General features: G+C 38.7%; 1 protein-coding gene across 2 annotated transcripts in view; it reads right to left on the bottom strand.

The window, feature by feature from the left end:
• Nucleotides 1–24,936, bottom strand: part of TUSC3 (tumor suppressor candidate 3) — a 308,026-nt gene that overhangs the window by 58,871 nt on the left and 224,219 nt on the right. The window contains exon 10 of one of the 2 annotated variants that reach the window (XM_024251067.3): nt 8,383–8,550. The exons of the other annotated variant lie outside the window; for it this stretch is intronic. Coding sequence (XP_024106835.2) covers nt 8,529–8,550 — 22 coding nt within the window. The 3' untranslated portion in view covers nt 8,383–8,528. Of the gene's footprint in view, nt 1–8,382; nt 8,551–24,936 lie in introns of those variants that run through there. 2 annotated transcript variants of the gene reach the window in all.

Raw genomic sequence — 24,936 nt, 5'->3', positions numbered from 1 at the left:
GTAAGAGATGCATTAGCCCCATACAACAGCCTTATATAGTCGGTGGAAAAAAACCTAACAGGACTGGAGTTTCACAGGAGTCATCAACTTGAATTCAGTTATTGCTCCCAACACGTCAGCAGTTGCAGAGGTTGCACAGGTGATTGAATTCATTACACAGATTGATAGCACTTGGTGTGTTGTCTTAGACACTGCTGAAACCTATTTTGACATAGGCCCAGCACCAAGGCATCTAGATTAGTTCTCATTCATGTGGTAAGGTCTCCAATGTACGGTTGCTCTACTCCCCGACTGTTGCCTAAACTTCCCTGCCATTTGCCACCAAGGAGCAGGTCAGGATTTAGCACAAGTGCTTCTGTTCTTTAATTTCCAATGTTTTTCCTATGTGTATAATGTTGCCAAGTCAGAATGTTCATCCTCAGTGGCCCTGACTGTGGTATTATCACACTTCCTCTAGCGGGAGTAACTGACAAATCCTGAAAAAATGGAAAAGAACTGCTTGCCAAGTAAAGTTTTTTATGGAACAATGTGGGTGGATTCACAATGCTAAGTCCCTCTGGCATCAAGGAAGACTGCTGTCTCATCAGACCTCAAAGCCAAAAAAAAAAAAAGATGCCACATTGCTGGACTCTTTAGGAATTGGAGGCAGACTGTATCTCTCTTGGGCATTCTACTTGTCCTTTATATTGGCTTATCCAAAAATCATAATTTAAATAGGGCCCAAACCAACAGTCTCCACTGAAAGCTGTTCAGCAAACTGAAATACGCTTTCCATTTTGGGAACTCACAGGCTTAACTCCATCTTGAGTGACCAATGATTTGCTACTTTGTGCCTCTGATAAAGAGAAGCTGCCTCCCTTCAGAGGTGCCCATTAGGGTCTGGACTTGTCCTCTCCTTGAGACAGACAATGCAATTAGGGAGAGGGTAAGTCCTGACCCCAATGGGAACGGTGAATGGAGACAGCTTCTCTACCAGAGGCTCAAAGTAGCAAATTATAACACCCTTTATAAAGTAGCCTCTGACATAAAAAACATGACCTACCGAGGCCTTGCGACTTGCTGGTCTGATACTCTCATTTGGCAGTGAGTGGGTCTATTCAGAATCAATGACAAGTTGGCAAGGGCCCAAGAAGCCTTGGCTGGCAAAAGGAAAGAGCATATTTATGAAAGCAACCAGGCTTGCCTGAGCAGTATCTTAGCATCCTGGCAGCAACTTTACATAAAACATGGTAACTATCTTTTTGGTAGAAAGTTTATCTCCCTTTCTGTCACCTGAGGCTAAGCTGCTACCTCAGTGGAGCCTTCAGTCCACAGTGGTCCCCTAAATGCCTATGGCTGGTTCACTGATGGTTTGGCTGGGTTGATTTACAACAATATTAGCAAGGCTGCTGGGGCTGTTGAATCTCAGTGGCAGCTATGCAGAAAATGAATGTGGTTCTCTCAAGTATGTGGGCACAGCTCAAGGCCATTCTCATTGATCTGGCCAGTATAGTCCTTGGTGAACTTTGTTACATTTTTTATTGACTCTTAGGCTGTTCCCAATGGCCTGGCTGTTTGGCATGCCACTTGGAAAACCAAAGACCGACAGATTCAATATGTCCTCTTTGGGATCAAGAACTGTGAAAATAATTCACAGCTGCTAATCAAAACATGTGGACCACTCATGTAGGTACACCACATGAGTCTGTTTTCTGATAAGACCAGCTGGAAGTAAGCAGCTGATTGAGCTTGCACCACCCAGATTGTTACCTTGGCTGCTGAATCCATCATTGTATCAGGCATGCTAACATATCCACAGACATAGACTGGATACAAAGGAAAGGACCCTGTATTTCTGATGCAGAGGCCACCATGCAAGCCAGACCTGGGACTCCTGCCTGGAGCTGAACAAACAGCTTACCTGAGGGTAAGGCCACATTGTTTGGGGTATTGCACAGACACATTCTTGGAAGCCTATACTAAGCAGTCAGGTGGTGGTGGTCCTTCACCACTCTGGTTTCAATTTAGGTTCCGCTGTGGCTGTTTAAGTTTGATCATCTGACCCTGTGGCATTTTGGGGGGTAGACACATGCTTTCCATGAATATAAAGGACAGATTGGACTGGCTGACCTCATGCAGTCCCTCCAAAATAAGGACTGACTGCATTACTCAAACTGATCTGGAAATGCCAGGGCTCACCAGCCGTTTGGGCAGCCACACTGGAGGCCCCAGGACTTTTGCCCAAAAACTGATGTGGGTACTACTTGCGGCACTCCAGCAAATGTAAACAATGCCTTCTTTCCAGGGACTCTGTGTCCTCGCGAGAACTGTGCTTCTTGTGTGTAGCCATGCATTTTTTACTCTCTTCTTGAAACACAGTGACTCATACCTTAGGGTGGTCATAAGAAAGCTCTCAGATGACCTCAAAGATCCCTCCAAAATGAGGCTGTCACTGATTTATTCAAAGAGTCTCCTGGAGGGGTAACTGACACATTTTTTTATGTGCAACCTGAGGGCAGTTATCTGTGCATTGGAAGTCCTCCAATTAGAAATGGTGATACAAAATTTGTCCCTGATTTTAGCTGAAGTGATCAGTGGTGCCAACTTTGCCCTGGAAGACAATAAAATCAGTTTCAGCTCACTGGCCAGGGTTGTTATGGATGATACAATTGCCCTACATTTTCTGCTTGCAAGCCAAGGCAGGGTCTTTGCAAATGCTAATACATGCTGCTGTACTTGGATTAATGCCTTGGGTCAAGTGAAAAGGCCGATACAGAAACTGATGGTTTATGGGATTTGTTTAGCTGGTTAGGCCTGGGATCCCAGGAGCCATGATTGAGGTCACTACTGCTGCTTGGAGTCTTGTTGGTAATAGCCTCAATTAAATACTACATAAGACAAATTGAAAGAATGTGTCCCAACCTCTTTCCCTCAGATTAATTAGAGTGGTTATTAGAGTGGCGTATTCATGGAAAATTCATCAGAATCCAGGATGATAGAGAAACAAGGGGTAGATGTTGGGAGATAACCCATCACAGGATTCTCGCATTTATCCATATCTTGTGACTTTGTTTTGGATTCTCTTTTAGAGGATGTTTGTCCGGAAAACAGCTATGGAAAATAGTTTGTCTCTATAGAGCAAAGGACAGACATATTTGCTGTCTGGTATAATAAAGGTATTGCCTCCCCACTACGGATCAAAGGGCAAACATGCTTACTGTCAACTATAAAAAATTTGGGTTCCCAAAGCGTAGGCTTCCTCTCCTATAATGCAACACACTCACGTGCAGGTGGCATTGGGCCCTGTTTGTGTTGCTGCCTAAGAATTGGCATTTATGAAACCAGAAAAAAATCCTGTTATTCTGGCTATGCTATTGCTTTGAGTAATAAACCATCCTTTATCTCTAACAATGAATCTAATGCCTTCTACCTACCTTCATGAAATGGTGGCCAGCTAAGTTGCCGGATTGCAAGCAGGAAGGAAACTCAAACCATTTATAGTACTTAACAATAAGTTCCAGTGCATTCAAATTATGTTAGACTTATCCCTCTATTTGGGGAGGAATCATCAGTTTTGTATATAAAAATGCACTCTGATTTTCCAGTTAGAAACATGGAAGGCCCAACAGTCACCCCTCTAGGGTAAAGTTTACTAGAGAAAATAAGAGTGACTGTGTTATTGTGGAAAGACTTGTCCTCAAAAAAAGCTGGATCCTCAAAAAAACGGGATGAGCCAGAGTCAAAAAACGACCAAGAAGAGAGTGTTTCTCAAGGGCCCAAATGATGCTGAGGTCCTGAGCAGATTCCGTAAGTTTAATTCTCTACTGCATTACGTAGTAGAATGTATTGTGTTTTAGAAGTGCTGCCATTGAAATGTGCAGTTCATTCAATAAATGAATAACGGGAGGCCGCATCCAGCAGAGGGAGAAAAGCATCATGATATGGCAGGCAACACTCCGGGAGAGGAAAGGTAGTTGTCATCTGACTCTTTCTTCTTTAGGAGGCAGAATCTTGGACTGCTCTTCTCTTTTCCCACTTTGCTCTAGCCACACTGACCTTTGGTTTCCTCAAACATACTAAGCCTTTCCCCTTTATGGAGATATTTTATGAGCTATGACATCTGCCTGAAATGTTCTTTCCCATGATTCTAACAAGACTAGCTATGCTTGCATGCATTCAGTTCATTCAGCAGTTAGTGAGACCCTGTATGTGCCAGATTTTGTTCCACATTTTGGGGATAAAACAATAATAAAACCCCAAAAGAAACTATGCATTAATAAAAAATCCTGCCCTCATGGAACTTATATTCTAGTAGGGTGTAGGAGCACAGACTATACGTTATGTAAATAAATAAACCAAGTGCTGTTTCAAATAATGGCAAATGCTGTACAGAAAAATAAGCTGGCAAGAGAGAGAGTGAATGGCAGAATAACAGTGGGGATTTTACACAGGGTGTAGGGAACATCACACAAGCAACATGGGAACAAAGAAGAAGAGAGGTCAAGGGTGAGTTGTGCAGATAACTGGGGGAAGACAGGTCAGAGCTGAAGAAATAGGAAGTGCAAAGGCCCTGAGGTGGAAGTGTGCTATGCTGTGTGCGTGGCTAGAATACAGGGGAAAAGGAGTGAAGAAGGAGGAGGAGCTAAGGTCATGCAAGTACTGAGGCTGAATCATGTTGTCTTGTAGTCATTGTAGGGACTTGGCTGCTGCTGTGTGAGAAGCAGCAGAGTTTCTGTAGCCAGGTGGGCTGAAATGATGGATGATTGGATTGACTGAGGAGAGAAGGAACTATCAGAGAGACAGGAGAGCATATGTCAGGGTAAGTCAGAGAGCAAACGATCTAGTGCAAAAGTGGAAAGAGGGACCTTACATAGAAGCACAGGAAGTTCTTCCTCCAGATCAGCAGGAGAAGGCAGCAAAAATGGGTAGGATTGGTTGTTGGGAGCTTAGGAAACATCTCTTCTCATTGCTTCTATTTTTGTTTTCCCCCAGAGAAACAGGAGGGAGGCGCCTTACAGAGGGTGAGAAAAGGAGATATTGGGGCTTTGCAGAAATAGTAGGTGGCTGGGCATGGTGACTCACGCCTGTAATCCCATCACTTTGGGAGGCCGAGGCAGGTGGGTAACTTGAGACTAGGAGTTCGAGACCAGCCTGGGCAACATGGCAAAACCCTGTTTCTACTAAAACTACAAAAATAACCTGGATGTGGTAGTGGTGCACACCTGTAATCCCAGCTACTCGAGAAGATGAGGCACAAGAATCACTTAAACCCAGGAGGCAGAGGTTGTAGTGAGTTGAGATTGCACCACTGCACTCCAGCCTGGGTGACAGAGCAAGGCTCTGTCTCAAAAACAAACAAAAAAACGAAAAACAAAAAAAGAAATAGTAGGTATACAAGGGACTAGAAAAATGCAATAAGATTGTCAGCAGTGTCAAGTGTCCTCTAGAGGTCCCCGATCATGAATTTCATATGGGACTTCTCATTACGGCTGTGTGTTTTTACTCTAGGCTAAATTCAACTGTCATTATAGGTGAGAAGTAAGCTAGTCACTGTTTGTATCTCAAAAATGATCTCTTCAGATAAATGTCTTTGCCACTCGAAAGTGGCCACTCAGTAACATCAGCCTCATTTAATTCTTTGCCTTACAAACACCACTACGCATGTTTCTTGTTGACTTAGTTGTCTTGATGTTACCTGTTTCTTACATGGAAATATGAGAGCCAACCTATTTCTACCTCATTCACTGTTAAGTTTTAAAACATTGCTTGGTATATATTAGACGTTCAATAATATTAAATAAATTATTCCATTAAAGGTGGGTAGAGGGTGTGTGTGTGTGTGTGTGTGTGTGTGTGTGTGTGTGTGAGAGGTTGGCTAATCAGAGATTCATTTGTTTTCCAAATACAAATCCAAGCTGGCAGTCATCCAACCCATGAACCACAACACTCTCCTACGCATTTGTGGCTTTTTTTAATGATAGAAAGAAAAAGGAATGTCTTGAACGCTCCTTTAAATACTAAGAAACAGTTCAGTAATTCTTTGTCACTGGTTGAGTTTTCACACTGGAAGGGAGATGATGCAGGTTGGCCTCTTGGATGACCTGAGAGATCACCACTTGTTTGAAGCTCAGTTGATGAGCTGGAATGGTGAAAGAGCGTGTACTTATTTTATGAAGATACAAAAACATGATCAACAGAAGACCTATGACCTTACCAATAGGTCAAAGCAGTAATTTTTTTACAACGTGAAAGGCAGAGTTTAAAAGAACTTTGTTAATTTCTCACCTTCAATTATTTTTTCCTACGTGTAAAACAAGAAGAAAGGAAATGGTTTAGTATTTGAGCATTGGCAATGATGTGAAACTTACCAGGAGAAAATCTGGCCTAATATAAAAGAGAAATTCTAACTGAGCTGGCCAATGATGGAGCAGTATCTCTTGAAACAGTGGTCTCCCCAGTCTTGTCATCCAAGCAGAAACTGGATTAGATGATTTCTAACCCAGTTTACAATGCAATGTAAACCACACATTCAGATGAGCAGACCTATGCATATAAATTAACATACTGTGAAAACAACTCATAGGGCCTCTACGAATTTTGTGCATGATAGGATTACTACTTTTTACCACTACGGATAATCATATTCCACTATGGATAATCATATTTCAAGATGCCTACGTGTGTGTGTGTGTGTGTGTGTGTGTGTGTGGGCAGGGGTGGGGGGGGGGTGGCGCTAAGAGGCTGGTTGCCCAGTTTGCCTATTATCTTTGCCTTTGGTTCTTTTTCATCATTACATCAGCAACTATATTAGCAAATAGGTAAACAATAGGGCAGACAAATTGGCGAAGGTAATTCAGCCATAAACTATTTGGGTGGGGGAATATTGTCAATTTTTTTCTAAGGTAAAATCTCTATTCTCCCCATCCCCATTTCCATTACCCTGGGTTTAGTTCATTCACTTTTTGGCCTTGAGTATTGCAATCTCTTCTATACTTGCCCCATACGGTAGTGTAAGTGCCATTTTTGAAATGCAAATTGAACCCTGCGTCTCCCCTGCTGAAAAACCCCAGTGGCTTGTTGATGGGGTCAGTATCTACTCCTTGCGAAGTTTTCAGGCTCCTTCGGGATACGAACCTCACAGTTGTTTCCAGTCACCTCTATGGCCCCCTCCTCTCCCCACTTGTGACATCTCAGCCATGTTGAATTAATTTCATCTCCTCAAATATACCTTGATTCTCAAGTTTGAGTTTTTACCAGTTCTATCATTTGTGTGCTTTTCCTGGCAAACTGCTACCATCCTTCAACTATCACTAAACATTGCACTGGTACCTCTACCCTTCTAGGTAGAGGTCGTGAGGTAGGGGACTGGCAGGGCTTACTTCCTCGGTCAGACAGGATGAAGTGAAGAAATTGGCCAGAAACAGTAGGTGGCACTGACGGCAACCTCTAGTTACCGTCAATGGTCAATGCTCATTAGTATAAGACACTCCCATCAGCACCATGACAGTTTACAAATGCCATGGCGAGGTCGGGCATGGTGGCTCATGCCTGTAATCCCAGCACTTTGGGAGGCCAAGGCAGGCGGATCACGAGGTTAAGACATGGAGACCTTTCTGGCCAACATGGTGAAACCCTATCTCTACTAAAAATAAAAAATTAGCTGAGAATGGTGGCATGTGCCTGTAGTCCCAGCTACGTGGGAGGCTGAGGCAGGAGAATCACTTGAACCCGGGAGGCGGAGGTTGCAGTGAGCCAAAATCGCACCACTGCACTCCAGCCTGGCGACAGAGCAAGACTCCATCTCAAAAAAAAAAAAAAAAAAAAGCTCTAACAACGACCTGTTAGTTACCACTCCTTATTCATGGCAACAACTCTGATGTTACTACCCCTTTTCTAGAGATTTCGGAATAACCTGCCCCTTAACTTTTGCATATACTTAAAAGTGGGTATAAATATGGCTGCCAACAGCCCATATGCTTCTGGCTCTGGGTGCACTGCCTAGGAGTTAGCTCTGGTCTGCAAGGAGCAGCTCTGGTTCAATAAACATTGCTGTCTAACACCAGCAGCTCACTTTTAATTCTTTCCTGGGCAGAGTCAAGAACGCTGACAGGCTAAACCCCAGTTTGGGGGCGTGTCTGCCCTGCATCAGTTGGGTGTCTTCTTTCCTTGCCATTTTTCATTGTCATCTGCTTTTCTTTTTCCTTGTTACTTTTAAGGTCATTGAGAGCAGGGTCTATACCTATCCTGTTTCTTATTGCAGCCCCAATGCATTTCATAGTTCTTGGCTCCTGGCAAATGTTTGATAGATCTTTTAAATTTTGTTCACTGCAATAGATTTAGAATTGTAATTTGATTATATATATATATATATCTGCATACACAAATATGTAATTGAGACAGTCACAGTTTATATGATTTTGTTTATCTTTGTTAGAATGATTTGAACGTTCAGAATGCTTTTAATTCATGAAATTCCATGGCTTCATTATGTTAATGGCCTTAATTAGGCGTCCGTGTGACATCCTCTGTCAATCTTGTGAGCTGTCTCTTCAGACTGGCTGATAAATGAACCTACGATTAAAAAAACAAAAATAACGTTACCAAAGTGGACTGGGTTGAGACAATATGAAACACCATTGTTGAAAATGCTATTTTCTATGATTTCATTGTGTAGAGACCGGAGGCTTGGCTGCTTTTGATCATGTGATGACATAGGATATCAGATCCATATTACAGTACACTGAACATTGCAAACAACTGCTGAGATACACTCACTTTGCTCCTCTGAGTCAGTGACATGAGCCGCCTCGGTGGAATGCATTGTGACAGGTTATGGGTGACACACAGAAAACAGAAAGGTTTTTACCTAAGACTCTGGGAAAATGTGGATAATGCTATTTGTTCATAGTCCTGGGCATGCTTGAATGATGACACGGATTCTGTTTCCTTGAAATGGCACGAGCTTTTAAACAAGCATATGTGAAGCTAAGCCTGAGGGTAAGAATTCCTGGCAGCTGAGGAAAGGGGAGGCGTAGCTTGCCAATGCCATCTGCTTAATTTTCCTAATAATCTAACACCTGCCAATGAGACTCATCTTGGACCCCAAATGGCTGAGAATTGTAGAAACACCAACAATAACTTCTTCCAAGCCTCTCACCCTCATTACTAAGAGAGTGGCTTTCCAACTTACCTACTTAGTCTAAAATGATGAGGATGTTAGCATCTCTCAGTGCCATTAAGTCCTGTTTCCTGAGAACCTACAGCATTCTTGGCACACTCTGTTTGAACTAAGAGACTGATTAAATAAAAGGCTGCAGAGAGAAATTAATCTTTCACCTGATAGTATTCTTCCTGTATGTTTCCATCAGCCCCGGGGTAGGCTGTCTGGATGAGGATCTGATTTTCTTCAGTTTTCTTGTAGCCAGCTTTGAAATTTAACTTTTTTTTTTTTTTTTTTTTTGAGATGGAGTCTCACTCTGTCACCCAGGCTGGAGTGCAGTGGTGCAATCTCGGCTCACTGCAACCTCTGCCTCCTGGGTTCAGGAGATTGTCCTGCCTCAGCCTCCCAAGTAGCTGCGACCACAGGTGCCTGCCACCATGCTCGGCTAATTTGTTTATTTTTAGTAGAGATAGGGTTTCCCCCTGTTGGCCAGGCTGGTCTCAAACTCCTGACCTTAAGCGATCCTCCTGCCTTGGCCTCTTCAAGTGCTGGTATTACAGATAAAATATAACTCTTAAATAAGTACTTACCTCCCCCACAAGAATGGAAGAATGCTTCTATTCTAGTGTAAAACAACCAGAATTTAGTTTAATTAGTGATCAAGGTCTAAACATGTCTTTCAAGTCAGAATTTTCTCCCAAATATTCTTGTCTCGTTTTCAAAAGTCCTCACAGCCGTAGTCTGTTAAAGCCCTCATCATCCCCATGAAAGGAAGGACTATAGAGGGACAGGGGGCAGGTCAGACCATTCAGGGAGTTTGAAAATGTTCCCTTGAAAGTTATGTACTTCTTCAGAATTATCCTTTATAAATAAGAGAGAATAGGAATAGTTGAGGAATAATAATTTACCTGTTATGACTACATAACCTCATTCATCTCTCCAAGTAGTAAATGATGACATTTCTTAATAAATACTGGGCTTGTGACTAAAGTTCAACCTGGCACATGTTAATTCTTTGAAGAATGGGAAGAAATCATGTGAACGGTCTTAATATCACCTCTGGGAAGCAGGTTATATTTTCATGGACACTTTCAGTCTCGAATAAAGAGGAATAAGTTGTCTAACAGTAGATACCCTGTGGTCAGATTGATTTTTTGTTGCATATTAAGATTTGATCTAGGAAACAGCTCCTATCTGGTGAAAGCATCAAATTCTCATCTTTTGGAACCATATATCGTAGAAATAAGAAGTGATCGGTTGTTGTGAGAAAATATACAGAAGTCACTGGTACTGGTCTTATTATTCTAAGGTTTTCATTGACATCATAAAATCCCTCAAATAATATATTTTCCTGACAAATTTTTTAATAGACTGATGCACATACATTCCAGGAAATATAATAATCAACAATAAATATATAATCTTTTGACAGGATTTCATGCAGACCAAATCATCATGTACTTTGGATTTTCATTGCATTTTATATTCCATGCCTAGTCTTATTGTCAAGGATTGATTCTAATCTAACATTAATGAGCACGTTAATATTTTCATTCTTTAATTAGTGTGCATGATGCTGATTGTAAAAATAGCTTGTTTACATGTAGGAATTATTTTTGAAACTAAGTTGAAAGAAATGTAAGAATTTAACACTCTCTATAGAAAACAATGCAATGAAATAATATTTTTCTGAAAATGATGTAATTGGCAGCCTGATTTTACCCAGAGGAAAATTATAAATTAACTCACAGAAGCAGTGTGGTAGGGTGGGTAAAATTTAAAAAGACATAAAAAGCATTGAACATAGCAAACCACAGACCCAAAGTCATTAAGTTCATGACTTCCCTACTACCTTCGAATCTCATCTTATGCCACTCTAGTCTTTTTTTTTTTTTTTTTTGATGGAGTCTCACTCTGTCGCCCAGGCTGGAGTGCAGTGGCACGATCTCGGCTCACTGCAACCTCTGCCTCCCGGGTTCACGCCATTCTCCTGCCTCAGCCTCCCAAGTAGCTAGGATTATAGGCGCCTACCACCACACCCAGCTAATTTTTTTCTATTTTTAGTAGAGACAGGGTTTCACCATCTTGGCCATGCCGATCTTGAACTCCTGACCTCATGATCCACCGCCTCATCCACCCAAAGTGCTGGGATTACAGGCGTGAGACACCGCGCCTGGCCCACCCTAGTCTATCTTTAGTGAGTTTTCTGTATGTTTCAAGTGTGTCTACCTGCATGCGTGTTTGTATGAAGACTAAGGGAACTAGAAATGCACCAGGCAAACTTTTTTTCTCTATTCTACATCCTTGATCAGTTCTAGATTAAAAGAGAAGAAATGGTTGCTATTGAAAATCCCTGTGAAAAACAAGAATTTTCAATTTTCTTACTGTCCTTTGAGTACTTTCTCTCTTTTGTAGCTTCCACATTATTTTATCTTTCATTTTAAAGACACATCAAAATATTTTCCCCTGAAAAGTAGTCTATATAGAGACAGACGGTACCTTTTAGATGAATGTTTTCAATTCATATAAATTTTCAGGATAATATTTAATAACTTACTACTTCATTGAGATAGTGTCATATGTTCTAAGTTTTACATTTGTTTTCAACTTTTCTCAGGGACAGGCTTGCATGTAATGAAGTTGCAGTTGTCTCTTTAGAGGTGTGAGAAACATTTGTGCTTAGTCTGCCATCTTAAACTTGAGTATAGTATAGATTTAAAAATCTTTTAAATTTAAAAGGCTTAGATTTAATCATTTTATTGTATACAAAATTTATTAGCTTTGGCCAAAGTAACTATACAAATAATACATAATTTTTAAAACATCTCAAGAATGTATAAAGAATTAACACTCAATTCCTATTTAAGTTAAATTGCTTTTCATATAATACATTTAAATATTTTAGCTAATAGTGTTGGAAATTCTTTTTTTCTTTTTTTTCAAACAAGCAGTTGGACCATGCAGCATAGAACTTCGGAAATGTCTGTATCCAGGAGGATACGTTGGATGATCAGGACTGAATTTGGCTCTTTTCATTTCCTGGCATGTGAGCTCATTATGGTAGTTAGAATGCTTGGTGATATGTTAGGCACCTATTCTGTACTACCAGGCGTTCTAGATTGCAGAGCTCCACCTGAGGCCCATTAATAACCTTATTGTCCATCTCTTTAAATAATCAGTGTGTGTGTAGGAGGCAGGGACATGGTTGGAGGTAAGGGAGTGGAGAGGTTTTGCAATGCTCAGATTGGGCAGTTTTCAGTTTACTTATCTCTAAAACAAGGAATAACGTCCCCCCACTCCTCCCTGTCCTGAGAGTCTCAGAGGGGTGTTTTCCAAAGAAAGTCAGGATGGTAGTTCAAGAAAGGTTAAACGGTGGCTGAATAGAAAAAAAAAAAAAAAAAAAGGAATGAAAAAAGTGTCCACAATAATTGAGGTACTTTTAATATAATAATGCTTATATTTTAAAGATATCTAGGCTAAGACCTAAAAGCAAAGGAACCTTATCATTTCTGTCTCGACTTAGCAATGTATTGATTGTACCAATATGTGGGTGAGTTACAAAAGTGAAGATTTTTATTAGTCTCTTAATCTACAGTTTCTTTCTATATAGGTAATAGATCTTCTTTCTAAAATTTCAGTAGTTGTGGAGGTACGGGTCGTACTGGTTACATGGATAACTTTAGTGGCGATTTCTGAGATTTTAGTGTACCCATCACCCAAGCAGTGTACACTGTACCTAATATGTTAGAAATTCATTCTTTAGTGGATTAACACATTATCCTATTTTCTTTTTTAAAAAAATGCATTTTTAATTGAAAAATAATTGTGTGTGTGTGTGTGTATATATATGTATATATTAGGTACATTGTCATGTTTATATACATGTATGTATTGTGGCATAATCAAACTGGGCTAATACTTCCATCACCTCACATACTTATTTCTTTGTAATGAGAATATTTAAAATCTACTCTTTAAGCAAATTTTAAAAATATACAATGCATTGTTATTAACTGTAGTCGCTGTGCAATAGGTAACCAGAATTTACTTTTCATAAGTAAAACTTTGTACCCTTTGACTATCATCTCTCCCTTCCCTCTCCTCTCCTCAGCCTCTGGTAGCCACCATTCCATTCTCTGCTTCGATGGGTTTGACTCTTGTATATTTCACATATAAGTGAGATCATGCAGTATTTGTCTTTCTCTGCCTGGCTAATTTCACTTAGCATAATGTCCTCTAGATTCATCTGTGTTGTTGCAAATGATAGAATTTCCTACTTTTTAAAGGCCAAATGGTATTCCATGGTGTGTGTGTGTGTGTGTGTGTGTGTGCATACACACATACGTGTCTATATATATATACACACACACACACACAACATTTTTCGAATCCATTCATTCATGATGAGCACTTCAATTTTTTCATATCTTGGCTATTGTGAATAATGCTGCAATGAACATGGGAGTGCAGTCATTTAATATACAGTTTCAAATTTGTTGGACATCCTGTTTTTCCACATTTTATTTTCAATCCCACAAGTAGGAGTGCTGGATAATCTATTTTTAGCGTTTTGAGGAACCTCTATATTTTTTTCTAAAATGGCTGTACTGATCTACATTCTCAGCAAAGACTGTAGAAGAATTCCCTTTTCTCCACATCCTCACCATCACTTATCTTTTCATTGTTTAAAAATCATAGGCAATCTAATGGTTGTGAAGTCATGTCTCATGGTTTTAATTTGTACATCCATGATTATTAGTGTTGTCGAGCATTTTTTCATATATCTGGCCTTTTATATGTATTCTTTTGAGAAATGTCTACTCAGGTCCATTGCCCACTTTTAAAATAGGGTTATTTATTTTCTTATTATTGAGTAGTTTGAGTTACTTACATATTTTGTCTGTTAGCCCTTTATCTGATGCATAATTTGCTAACCTTTTCTCCCCATCTGTGCGTTCTCTTCATTCCATTGCTTCTTTTGCTATGCAGAAGATTTTGTTTCACGTAATCCCATTTGTAGATTTTTGCTTTTGTTGCCTGTCCTGTTGGAGTTATATCCAAGAAATTACTGCCCAGACCAATGCCATGAAGCTTTTTCTCCTTTGTTTTCTTCTTGTAGTTCTATAGCTTCTGGTCTTATGTTTAATCCATTTTGAGTTGATTTTTGCATAAGGAATGAAATACAACTCCAAATTCATTCCTCTATAGTTTCCCCAACACCATTTATTAAAAAGATTGTCCTTTCTCTATTGTGTGTTCTTGACACTTTTGTCAAAAATCAATTGACCATAGATAACTTGGTTTTTTTCCTAGAGTCTGTATCCTATTCCACTGGTCAATGTGTCTGTTTTTATGCCAGTGCCATGTTGTTTTGAATGACATAGCATTGTAATATATTTTGAAATGATGTAGTGTGATGCCTCCAGCTTTGTTCTTTTTGCTCATGATTGCTTCAGCTATTTAGGATTTTCTGTGCTTCCATATATATTTTAGGATTTGTTTTTCTATTTCTGTGAAAAATGACATTGGAATTTTGATAGGGATTGCATCGAATCTGTTAGTGGATAGCATGTTTAAAAATGTCACACTTTGGACAGTATGAACATTTTAACAATATTCTTCCAATCCATGAACATGGGATACATTTCTATTTATTTGTGCCACCTTCATTTTTTTCACTAATATTTTATAGTTTTCAGTAAACAGATCTTTTACCACATTGGTTAAATTTACTCCTAAGTGTTATACTTTTTAAATGCTATTGTAAGTGGAATTGTTTTCTTAATCTTTTTCAGATAGTTCATTGTTAGTGTATAGAAATGGTGATTTTTGTATATTGATATATATCCTACAACTTCACAAAATTTATGAGTTATAATGGTTTTTTGGTAGACTCTTTAGGGTTTTTTTTTAAATCACATCATGTTATCAGAGACACAGTTCACTCTTCCTTTTCAATTTGAACGTCTTTTGTTTATTTTGACTCATTACCCTGGCTAGGACTTCCAGGATTATGTTGAATAGAAGTTGTGCGAGTAGACATCTTGGTCTTGTTTCTTAGAGTAAAAGCTTTCAACTTTTCACCATTCAGATGTTAGCTTTTGGCTTGTCATACATGGCTTTTATTTTGTTGAGGAACATTCTTTCTATACCTAATTTGATGAGAGTTTTTATCATGACAGGATGTTGAATTCTGTCAAATGGTTTTAGTACATCTATTGAGATTAATCAAATTATTGTTTTCCTTTGTTCTGTTAATATGGTGAATTATATTTACGGATTTGTGCATGTTGTTGAGCAATCATTGCATCCCAGAAGTAAATCCCACTTGATGGTGAATAATGTTTAATATATTATTATATTCACTTTGCTAGTATTTTCTTTTATTCTTGAGACAGGGTCTCACTGTGTCACCAAGGCTGGAGTGCAGTGGTGCATTTATAGCTCACTGAAGCTTCAAATTCCTGAGCCCAACTGATTCTCCTGCCTCACCCTTACAAAGTAGCTATGACTACAGGCACATGACACTATACCTGGCTAATTTAAAAAAAAAAATTTTTTTGTAGAGATGGAGTCTTGCTATGTTACCCAGGCTGGTCTTGAACTCCCAGCCTCAAGCAGTTGTCCTGCCTTGGCATCCCAAAATGCTGGGACTACAGGGCCAGTTTACTGATATTTTGCTGAGGACTTTGCATCCATGTTTATCAGGGATATCGCCTTGTAGTTTCCTTTTTCTTTTTTTGAGATGGAGTCTCGCTCTGTCGCCCAGGCTGGAGTGCAGTGGCATGATCTCGGCTCACTGTCACCTCTGCCTCCTGAGTTCAAGCAATTATCCTGCCTCAGCCTCCCAAGTAGCTGGGATTTACAGGCACCTGCCACCACATCCAGCTAATTTTTGTATTTTTTAGTAGAGACTGGGTTTTGCCAAATTGGCCAGGGTGGTCTGGAACTCCTGACCTCAGGTAATCCACGTGCCCTGGCCTCCTAAAGTGCTTGGATTACAGACATGAGCCACCGTGCCCATCCAGTTTTCTTTTCTTACAGTAGCTTTGTTTGGCTTTGGTATCAGAGTGATTCTGGCCTCATAAGATGAATTTGGAAGCATTCTTTCCTCTTCAGTTTTTTGGAAGTTTAGAAGGGTTGGTATTAATTCTTTGAATGTCTCATGGAATTCACCAGTGAAGCTATCTTGTGTTGGGCTTTTCTCTGATGGAAGACTTTTTATTATCATATAAATCTCTTGGCTCATTGTTGGTCTATTCTGATTCCATTTTCTTTTTTTCTTTCTGAATTTTTTTCTTTTATCATCCCACTTCCTTCTGGCCTGCAAGGTTTCTGTTGAAAAAGCCACCGATGGTCTTACTGTCTTTTGTATGTAACAAGTTGCTTTTCCCTTGCCGCCTTCAAAATTCCCTCTTTATCTTTTGACAGTTTATCTCAGTGTGGGTCTTTTCATTGTTTGTCCAAACTGCTGTGTTTGTTTTAGGTGGGCCCCAGAATATTAGGGTGTACCATATACTCTCAGTACAATGAGACAGGTAAGGTAAGAGCCAGACCTATTGGATGCAATTGGAAAGGTTGGGGTTCCACTTCCTTGTATCCCCATGATGAAGCTGAGAGTGAGTGTTTTATTTCCATTCTTTCTGCACCCAGCTTGGGAGAGGAACTGTGGCATATGCCTGCACCTGTGCTCAGACAGCACCCTTCCTTCCAGGAAGAATGGGCAGACCTGGATGTACATAACTGGGGCAACCTGGGAAAGAACACTCAGGAAGTGCTAAGCTCCTGCTCAGGCTGCTGGAGTGCTTCTGTTTGTCTGTCCCTTTAACTACCTGATACAAGTTAGTTAGAAGCCAGGCCATTAAGTAGCCACAGAAGACTGTGCTTTAACTCCCTACTGGGGTAAAACAGGGAGCTTTGCTCTTTAGCTTCTTCTCTATTCTGTTCCCAAGGATACAGCCTTTGGAAATGGTTGCAGACCCTCTATCTTTTCACTTTCTCACTTAGGGAAACGTACATATTCTCAGTTTCCCCTGCTCCCTGAGCTAGGAGATTTAGAATGCAGCTAGCCCCTCAGATGGTAGCTGTAAAAAGCTGGGGTGCTCATTGCCCACACAAACTTCTTCCAGCAGGAAACAGTAGACCTGAAGTTATTGCTGGGGTGACTCAGGGAAGAGGGATGAGAAAGTGCGCAGGTCCTACTCGGGCTGCTGGAAGTCTAACGCTAGTTGGCCCCATTAGCTCTCTGATGCAGACTAGTTAGAAACTAATGGTCAGCAGCAACAGGCGGCAGAGTATGCTTGCAAGTGCCTTCCAGAGAAACTGGGAACATTTGAGTTTATCCCTTTCTCTGCCCTATTCCCAGGAATGAAGCCCCTGCACGTGTTTGTGTGTCCATACGAAACTGCCCTTTTTTTTTTTTTTTTTTTTTTATGGTCTAGAGACACTTGCGTATGCTTAGTCCCCTTTGTTCCAAGTTGGTGAATCAAGAGCCAAACCATGGGGAACCTTAGATGCTGTATGTGTGGTCCAAACTCTCTCTCCTCCCCTCAGGGAACAGCTGTGTGTTAGGAATTCCTTTCCAACTGTATTGTAACAGTACCTGGGGTGGGGTCCATGCCCAGGTGTGCCTCAGCTTTGCCCTACCCATTTGATGTTGATATTCTTAGTTGCCCAGTTCATCAGAATCTTTGAATTCCTTTCTGATTTTCTCTGAAAGGGAACTGACTCATGAACGTATGTTTATTTGGTGCATCTGTGTGTGAGTGAAGAGTCAGGAGCCTCGTATTTTGCCATGCTGCTGACATCACCATATTATTCATTTTCTGAATGGCATAACACATTGCTAGTTTGGTGTAAGGCAAGAGGATGAAGAAAACAGAATTCAAACTATGTTTCACTTTCCAGAATCTTCAGTACACTGTTGAATATAAATGGTGAGAAAGACCACTCGTTTTGTTTCTGATCTTAGCAGGAAAGCAAGCATTAAGGCTTTCACCATTAAGTATGACACCGACTATAGCATTTCTGTAGTTGCCCTTTGTTAGTTCCCTTCTGCCTAGTTTGGTGAGAGTTATAATCAGAGGTAGATGTTGAGTTTCCTCTAGGAATTTGGATTTACAGATTATGGTAAAACATATAATGATGACTTTTATGCTTACCAAAAATAGTTGATCTTTTTAAAAACATGCAATTAAAAAGACTAACTTTTGATACTATTTTAATCAAATGCTAGGCATATGTTACATTTTTACTCTTCCTCTTTTCAGTAATTATTGATGTAAATTGTAAGAACACATTAATATTGTAATTACTGAAGTTTTTGAAGTGCTTACTGAAATTTTAAATTATGTTGTCTTAATTAGCAGTGTGACAACAATGCTTAGACAGCCTCCATATTACAGTGGTGTCAATACTCATTGAGCTTTTGTACCTTTTTGTTTCCTGAGTTCTCATGTTTGATTAATCATATGGTTAAAGGATATTTTTGGATTATTTTTATTTTTTATAAAAGTGCCTATGTGGGCTGGGCACAGTGGCTCATGCTTCTAATACCAGCACTTTGGGAAGCCCAGGTAGGAGGACTGCTTCAAGGCAGGAGTTCAAGACCAGCCTGGGCAACAAAGTGAGACCCCAATCATATAGTTTCTATCCAAGGTCCTGGTTTCCCTTGTTGGTGATACATGGGGTTTCCCTGATACTACTGGCCACAGTATTTCTCTCTGGATAACCTAAAGTGGAATACAGTTACTCTTTTACTAGAAGTAACGTGAAAAAAAAAAAGAAACATTCGAGGGTGGCCTGCTTCTAGTACTTATCCAGGATGTATGTGAACGTAACTGAAATAGGGTATTCCAACTCCAGTCCTAGTGCTGAGGAATTACTAAAGTAAAGCTTGTGTAGAAGTGATATTATTGTGAATTAAATAGCCTATTGGGTTTCATATTCAAATATAATTAATGTAAACTCAGAAGGACAGAAAACTGTAAATGCCTCATCTGTATTCATTGTTCTGTATCTAACTCAAGTCTGAATGATTTGCATAAAGAGTTTCTTGGTGTAAGTTTCATTCCCAGACAGTCACCGTAGCCTAAGGATGTTAATTTTGGAGGAAATTCCTTTTGTGGCCAGTTATAGGGCCCTTTCTCTAAGGAAAGGTATGCTTTGGGAAAAGCAAATTTGGAAACTTACACTTTCCCTATTTGGCCTAAAAATCTAGGTAAACAGGGATTCTAAGTGATATATAAAGAATCATGAATTATGGCCCTGCCTACTTGGAACAGAAAGGGGCGAGACAAGTTACTATGTTACCTAATAATACTGGCTCCTTTTATATTGTGTTCACATGGTGATGATGAATGTGGGAAGCAGGTAGGAAAGATGCTTGTATTAAAAAAAAAATCATTAGTAGTTTTCTTCTGTAAGTCATGCTTGAATTTAGTCCCCCAGCGTAGCAGATGCTGACTAGTCAATAACATCTCATATTAGAGCCCAGAGATTTCTGCTTTGTCTTCTTGTCTGTTTTTCCAGGACCCTAAAAGTAAACTGTGATTTGTAAAATGTTTTCCAGTACTGGTAACACTCTCACCTCATCAGGTCAGATTACCCTAGTATGCATTACAGTTTTCAGAATAAGTGTAGTAAATCAGGCCTTTATGCAAATCAGGTGGGAAAGGCAGCTTTGGTACTTAAGAAGTAATTCCTAATTAGTTGGAAACGGGTGGTATTAGCCAGTGGTGGTTTTTTTTTTTTTTTTTTTTTTTGCCTTAAAGTGTGGGCTCTGAGTCTGATGTCACTCAGATCGAAAGCACAGTCTCTGCAATCCTACTAGGACTGGTAGGGGGCAAGGCGAGGGAAATCAAGATGTTTTTCAATGCTCTTTTTATTTAAAAAATTTAGGCATAGATTTTTTGCTCATCATTTCAAATCTGGTCCATCTACAACGAAGTTAAACTAATTCCTCCAAGGGACTGACAAACTTCACATTGATAGCCTTAATTTTTAAGAATATTTATGAATATATACTTTTTGTGTGTGTCTGTATATATCTGTATATAATATTTTAAAAGGGAATTCCTGTAAAGGAGATAATTCAGGAAGTTAGCTAATTGCCATTATAGTCCATCAACCTTTAAGCATTTACCTTTGCCTCTGTGTCTTAGACATTTATAAAGTGTATACTTGTCTTATCAACTATTTAAAGTTGTCAGGATGAAATAAAATTATGTGCAAAAATTTCAAAAAGTAAAGGCACTAAATAAAAAGGAAGTACTATCATTTATATACTTCATATCCACTTCAATTCAGGGATTTCTTTCTTGCCTTACCTACTTAAATATAGCACAGTGAAAATTTGAATTATATGTTCATGTGTATGTTTAAGCAGCATACATGGGGATGTATATATTTTACCCAGTAATTTTAGAGCTCTGGCACCAAGATATGATAAATCTCCCTTTATGGGTAATACAGACTGCAGTCAAGGAAATACGGAGCTCAGCAAAGTTGCTGAGGCACACTATGCCTTCTTTTCCTTCAACTTTGGGAACAGCTTGGTAGCCCCTCCCAACCCCCAAAAAGGGGGGTGAAAGTTACAAGATACCTTGAATTTTCATTGGTATGCTTTCTTTGAAATGTTATTCTTGATATGATTGGAAGTTGGAAATTTTAAGAAGTAGTTGATTTATCTTTCAGTTACCCTATTCCAGAGTCTAAGACGAGGCCAGGAAGAGTCTTCTTTGTTTCCTGTTCTTCAAAGAAGATTCTAGCTGGAAAAGAACCTTTTAAGACTTAAAAACCAAGAACATGTAAAATACATTTTTTGGATTTCACAACCTGTCTACATTAGATATGGCACCACAACTATATTTTAAAGGCAGAGATAGGAACACACAGAAGTTAAATAATTTTTTTTTCAATGAACACATGACAGTGTTACACTTAAAATTTCAGTCTCAATTTTTTTGCCCATCATGTTACCCTGTTTTTTTCCACATAATAGTAAAAGGGCTAATCTTAGTGTTTTTATAGAATCGTTCTGGAAGACACCAATTAAAGTGACAGTACCTGAAGAATGCCTTAAAAGAATATTTTGTGATAGTAGAATATAGCAAAATTGGTAATAAAGTTACTTAAGTGATAATGTAGCTCACTGCCAATTATTGAGTATAGAGATGAGGCAAAAATATTACTATAAATTACAAAAGAATGTAAGAATTGATTTGAGGATCTAGCACAGAAATGCTAGATTTTGAAACTTAAAAATTAAATATCAGTAACACAATGAAGCCTTAAGGAGGGCTGTGCTGAAACTTGCCAATATGAATAGACAGACCTGGGCAGACGAGAAATTTCTGCAGGCTGACATAGGGCTGAACATTGAAAACGTAACTGACATGTCAAGTACTGCAAAGATGCTTCAAAAATAGTATTCACTAGTTATCAAGCAATAGCCTTCTCTCCCAAGACGAATTGTAAGACGTGTGTTCCTCTTAGTTAGGATATTTGCCCATTCATAAAATAAATAAAAACATGTTAAAGATGGAATTATTTCTTCCTTGAGATGTCCCAGGAAAAAAATAAAAACACCTTTTCATTACATGTTTACAGGTAAAACTGAGGCCCCAGGTATTTTTAATTTTAGCTTTAAAATTAGGCTGAATCTTGTTCGTAATCAGCTGAAAAGTGTTTGATATAAAAGGAATCACCAGTTAAAACGTCATTCAAGGCTACTACCCTCTCCGTCGTGATAAGGTGCCAGTGCTTTACCATAGAGAAACTATTCTGTATTTGGAGAATAGTGAATTGGATGAACACATATTTACTATAGTCAAACTATACAGTAAAATGTAGGAATTGAGAAATCATTAACCTCATCCCCATTATTTAAATATTACGTGTTTCCTTTTTCTGCATTGGTTTGAGTATCTTGTTCTCTGCCCATTTTCTCTTGCTTTCCACACTAATAAGCATCTTACTCCTACATAAAGGCACAATACAACAGGAAAAAGAATCCATTCAGGCGCAATGACTCCTTCTCTTAAAAGAATTAAATGGTGCTTTTTCATTATGGAAGATATATAGTGTAATCTATAGTTATATAGGGGTGTGTGTGTGTGTGTATATATATATATGTACATACATGTAAATATTTTTAGTCATAACAAGGCTAACTGGGACACTGAAGTCCAGATAAGAGAACCATGTCTTCTTGAATAGCATTAGTAGGTTGTTAAATACCTTTATATAGCTATATGCATAATTTGTGTTGTGGTGGTGGTAAAATGCATGTAACATAAAATTAATCATTTTAAACTTAATACTGATAATTGAGTAGCATGAAGTACATTCACAATATTATGCAGTCATCACCACTCTGCAGAATATTTTCATCACCCCCTAAAAAAACCCTCAAACCACTAAATAGTCACTCCCCATCCTACCCCTCATCCAACCCCTGGCAACCACGCATCTGCTTTTTGTGTATGAATTTTTCTGTTCTGGGCATTTCATATAAAAGGAATGATATACTATGCGGCTTTTTGTATCTGGCATCTTTCACTTGTTTTCAAAGTTCACTCATGCTGCAGGATGTAACAGTACTTCGTAACTTTTTTATGGCTAAATAACATTCTAATGCATGGATATATCAATTTTGTTCATTCCTCAGCTGATGAACATCTGGGTTGTTCTCCCTGTTGGCAGTTGTGAATAGTGCTGCTACGAACATTTGTGCAAGTTTTCTTTAAACACCTATTTTCAATTCTTTTGGATATATACCTAAGTGGAATTGCTGTGTCATATGGTAAGTCTGTTTAATTCATTAAAGAACTACTAATTTGTTTCCAAAGTGGCCAATTCATTTTAAATTCCCACAACGTATGAGGGCTTCGTTTTCTTCACATCTGCACCAACATTTTGCTTTAAAAAAAAAAAATACATTCTGATGGGTGTGAAGTGATATGTCATTTTGATTTTGATTTGCATTTTCAGAGTAACTAATGACATTGAGCACCTTATGTGATTGTTGACATTTGTATATTTTACTCTAATGTTTACTCAAGACCTTTGCTCATTGTATTAGTTTCCTAGAGCTGCTGTAACAAAGTACCACAAAATGGATGGGTGAAAAGAACAGAAATTTACAATCTTAATGTTCTGGAGACTAAAAGTAAAAAATCAAGGTCTTGGCAAAGCCATGCTACTTGTGAGACCTTTATGGGAATCCTTCCTTGCCTCTTCCTAGCTATTGGTTTGCTGGCAATCTGTGGCATTTGCTGGCCTGTAGATGCATCAGGCGAATCATCCATCTTTATACGGTTTTCTGCCTGTATCTGTCCATACATGGCTTCCTTCTTACAAGGGCACCAGTAATACTGGATTAGGAGACTTCTTATTCCAGTATGACCTCATCTTAACTAATTACATTTGCAGTGACTCTGTTTCCAAGTAAAGATGTACTCTGAAGTACTCGGATCAGGACTTCAACTTATCTTTTTTGATGAGACAAAATTTGATCCTTAAACTCCATTTTTAATTAAGATTTTGTCTTTTGGCTATCGATTTGTGAGAATTCTTTATATATTTTGGATACTACATCCTTATCAGATATATGATTTGCAAATATTCTCTCTATTACCATGGGTTGTCGTTTTACTTTCCATAGTGCTTTTAATGCACAAGTTTAATTTTGAGGTCTAATTTATATTTTTATTTTGTTGCTTGTGCTTTTGAAGTCATATCCAAGAAACTATTGCCAAACCCTAGGTCAAAAAAGTTCACATCTATGTTTCTAAAAGTGTTATAATTTTAGCCCTTAAGTTTACATCATTGATCCATTTTGAGTTATGTATACAGTGTGAGGCAAGGGTCCAACTTTATTCTAGTTTTGCATGTGGAAATCCAGCTGATGGTTTTCGCACTCTTGTTGAAAATCAATAGAGAGGTTATGGGCATGTTTTTGGATTCCCAATTCCATTCTATTAATCTATATGTTTATCCTTACACTAGTGCCTATGTTTGGTACCTGGTAGTTGTGTTTCTATTATTGTAGAATTGTATTAAGTTTTGAAAGTGTGAGTCTTTCAACTTGGTTCTTTTTCAATAATGCTTTGGCTATTCAGGACTCCATGCGTTTCCATATGAATCAACTTTCTTATTTTTGCAAAAAGGCCACTGGATTATAATAGGAAATTGAATTTGTACATCATTTTGAGAAGTATTTCCATCTTAACAGTATTATGTTTTTCAACATATGAACTTGATGTATTTCTATTTGTTTAGGTCTTTTTTTAACTTCTTTCAGTAATGTTTTGTATTTTTAGTTCCTTGGTTAAATCTGTCCAAAAGCATTTTATTATTTGGTTCTATTATAAATGAAATTGTCTTAATTTCCTTTTTCAGACTGTTCATTGCTAGTATATAGAAATACAATTGGATTTTGCATGTTAACCATGTATCCTGCAACTCTGGTGAATTTATTTTTAATCATTTAAAAAATTCTTCGTTTTACTTTATATATATCATGCCATCTGTGAAAGAAGTAAGCATTATGTCTTCCTTTCCAATTTGGTTGTCTTTTTGTGTCCTTACCTAATTGTCCTGCCTAGAACACACAGTATAATGCTGAATAGAGGTGGTGAAAGTAGGCATTCTTGCCATGTCCCTGATTTCAGGGGGAAAGTTTTGTTTTTAACCATTGAATGTTGTTAGCTGCTGGTTTTTCACAAATACTCAACCTGATAATGTTGAGAAAATCCTCTTTTTATTCCTATTTTGTTCAGTATTTGTGTTCACTT

The sequence above is a fragment of the Pongo abelii genome, chromosome 7, assembly GCF_028885655.2.
Source record: "Pongo abelii isolate AG06213 chromosome 7, NHGRI_mPonAbe1-v2.0_pri, whole genome shotgun sequence".
NCBI classification, from domain to species: Eukaryota; Metazoa; Chordata; class Mammalia; order Primates; family Hominidae; genus Pongo; species Pongo abelii.
The sequence above is the reverse complement of the archived record's forward strand: the minus strand, read 5'-3'. Positions and strand labels throughout refer to the sequence as shown.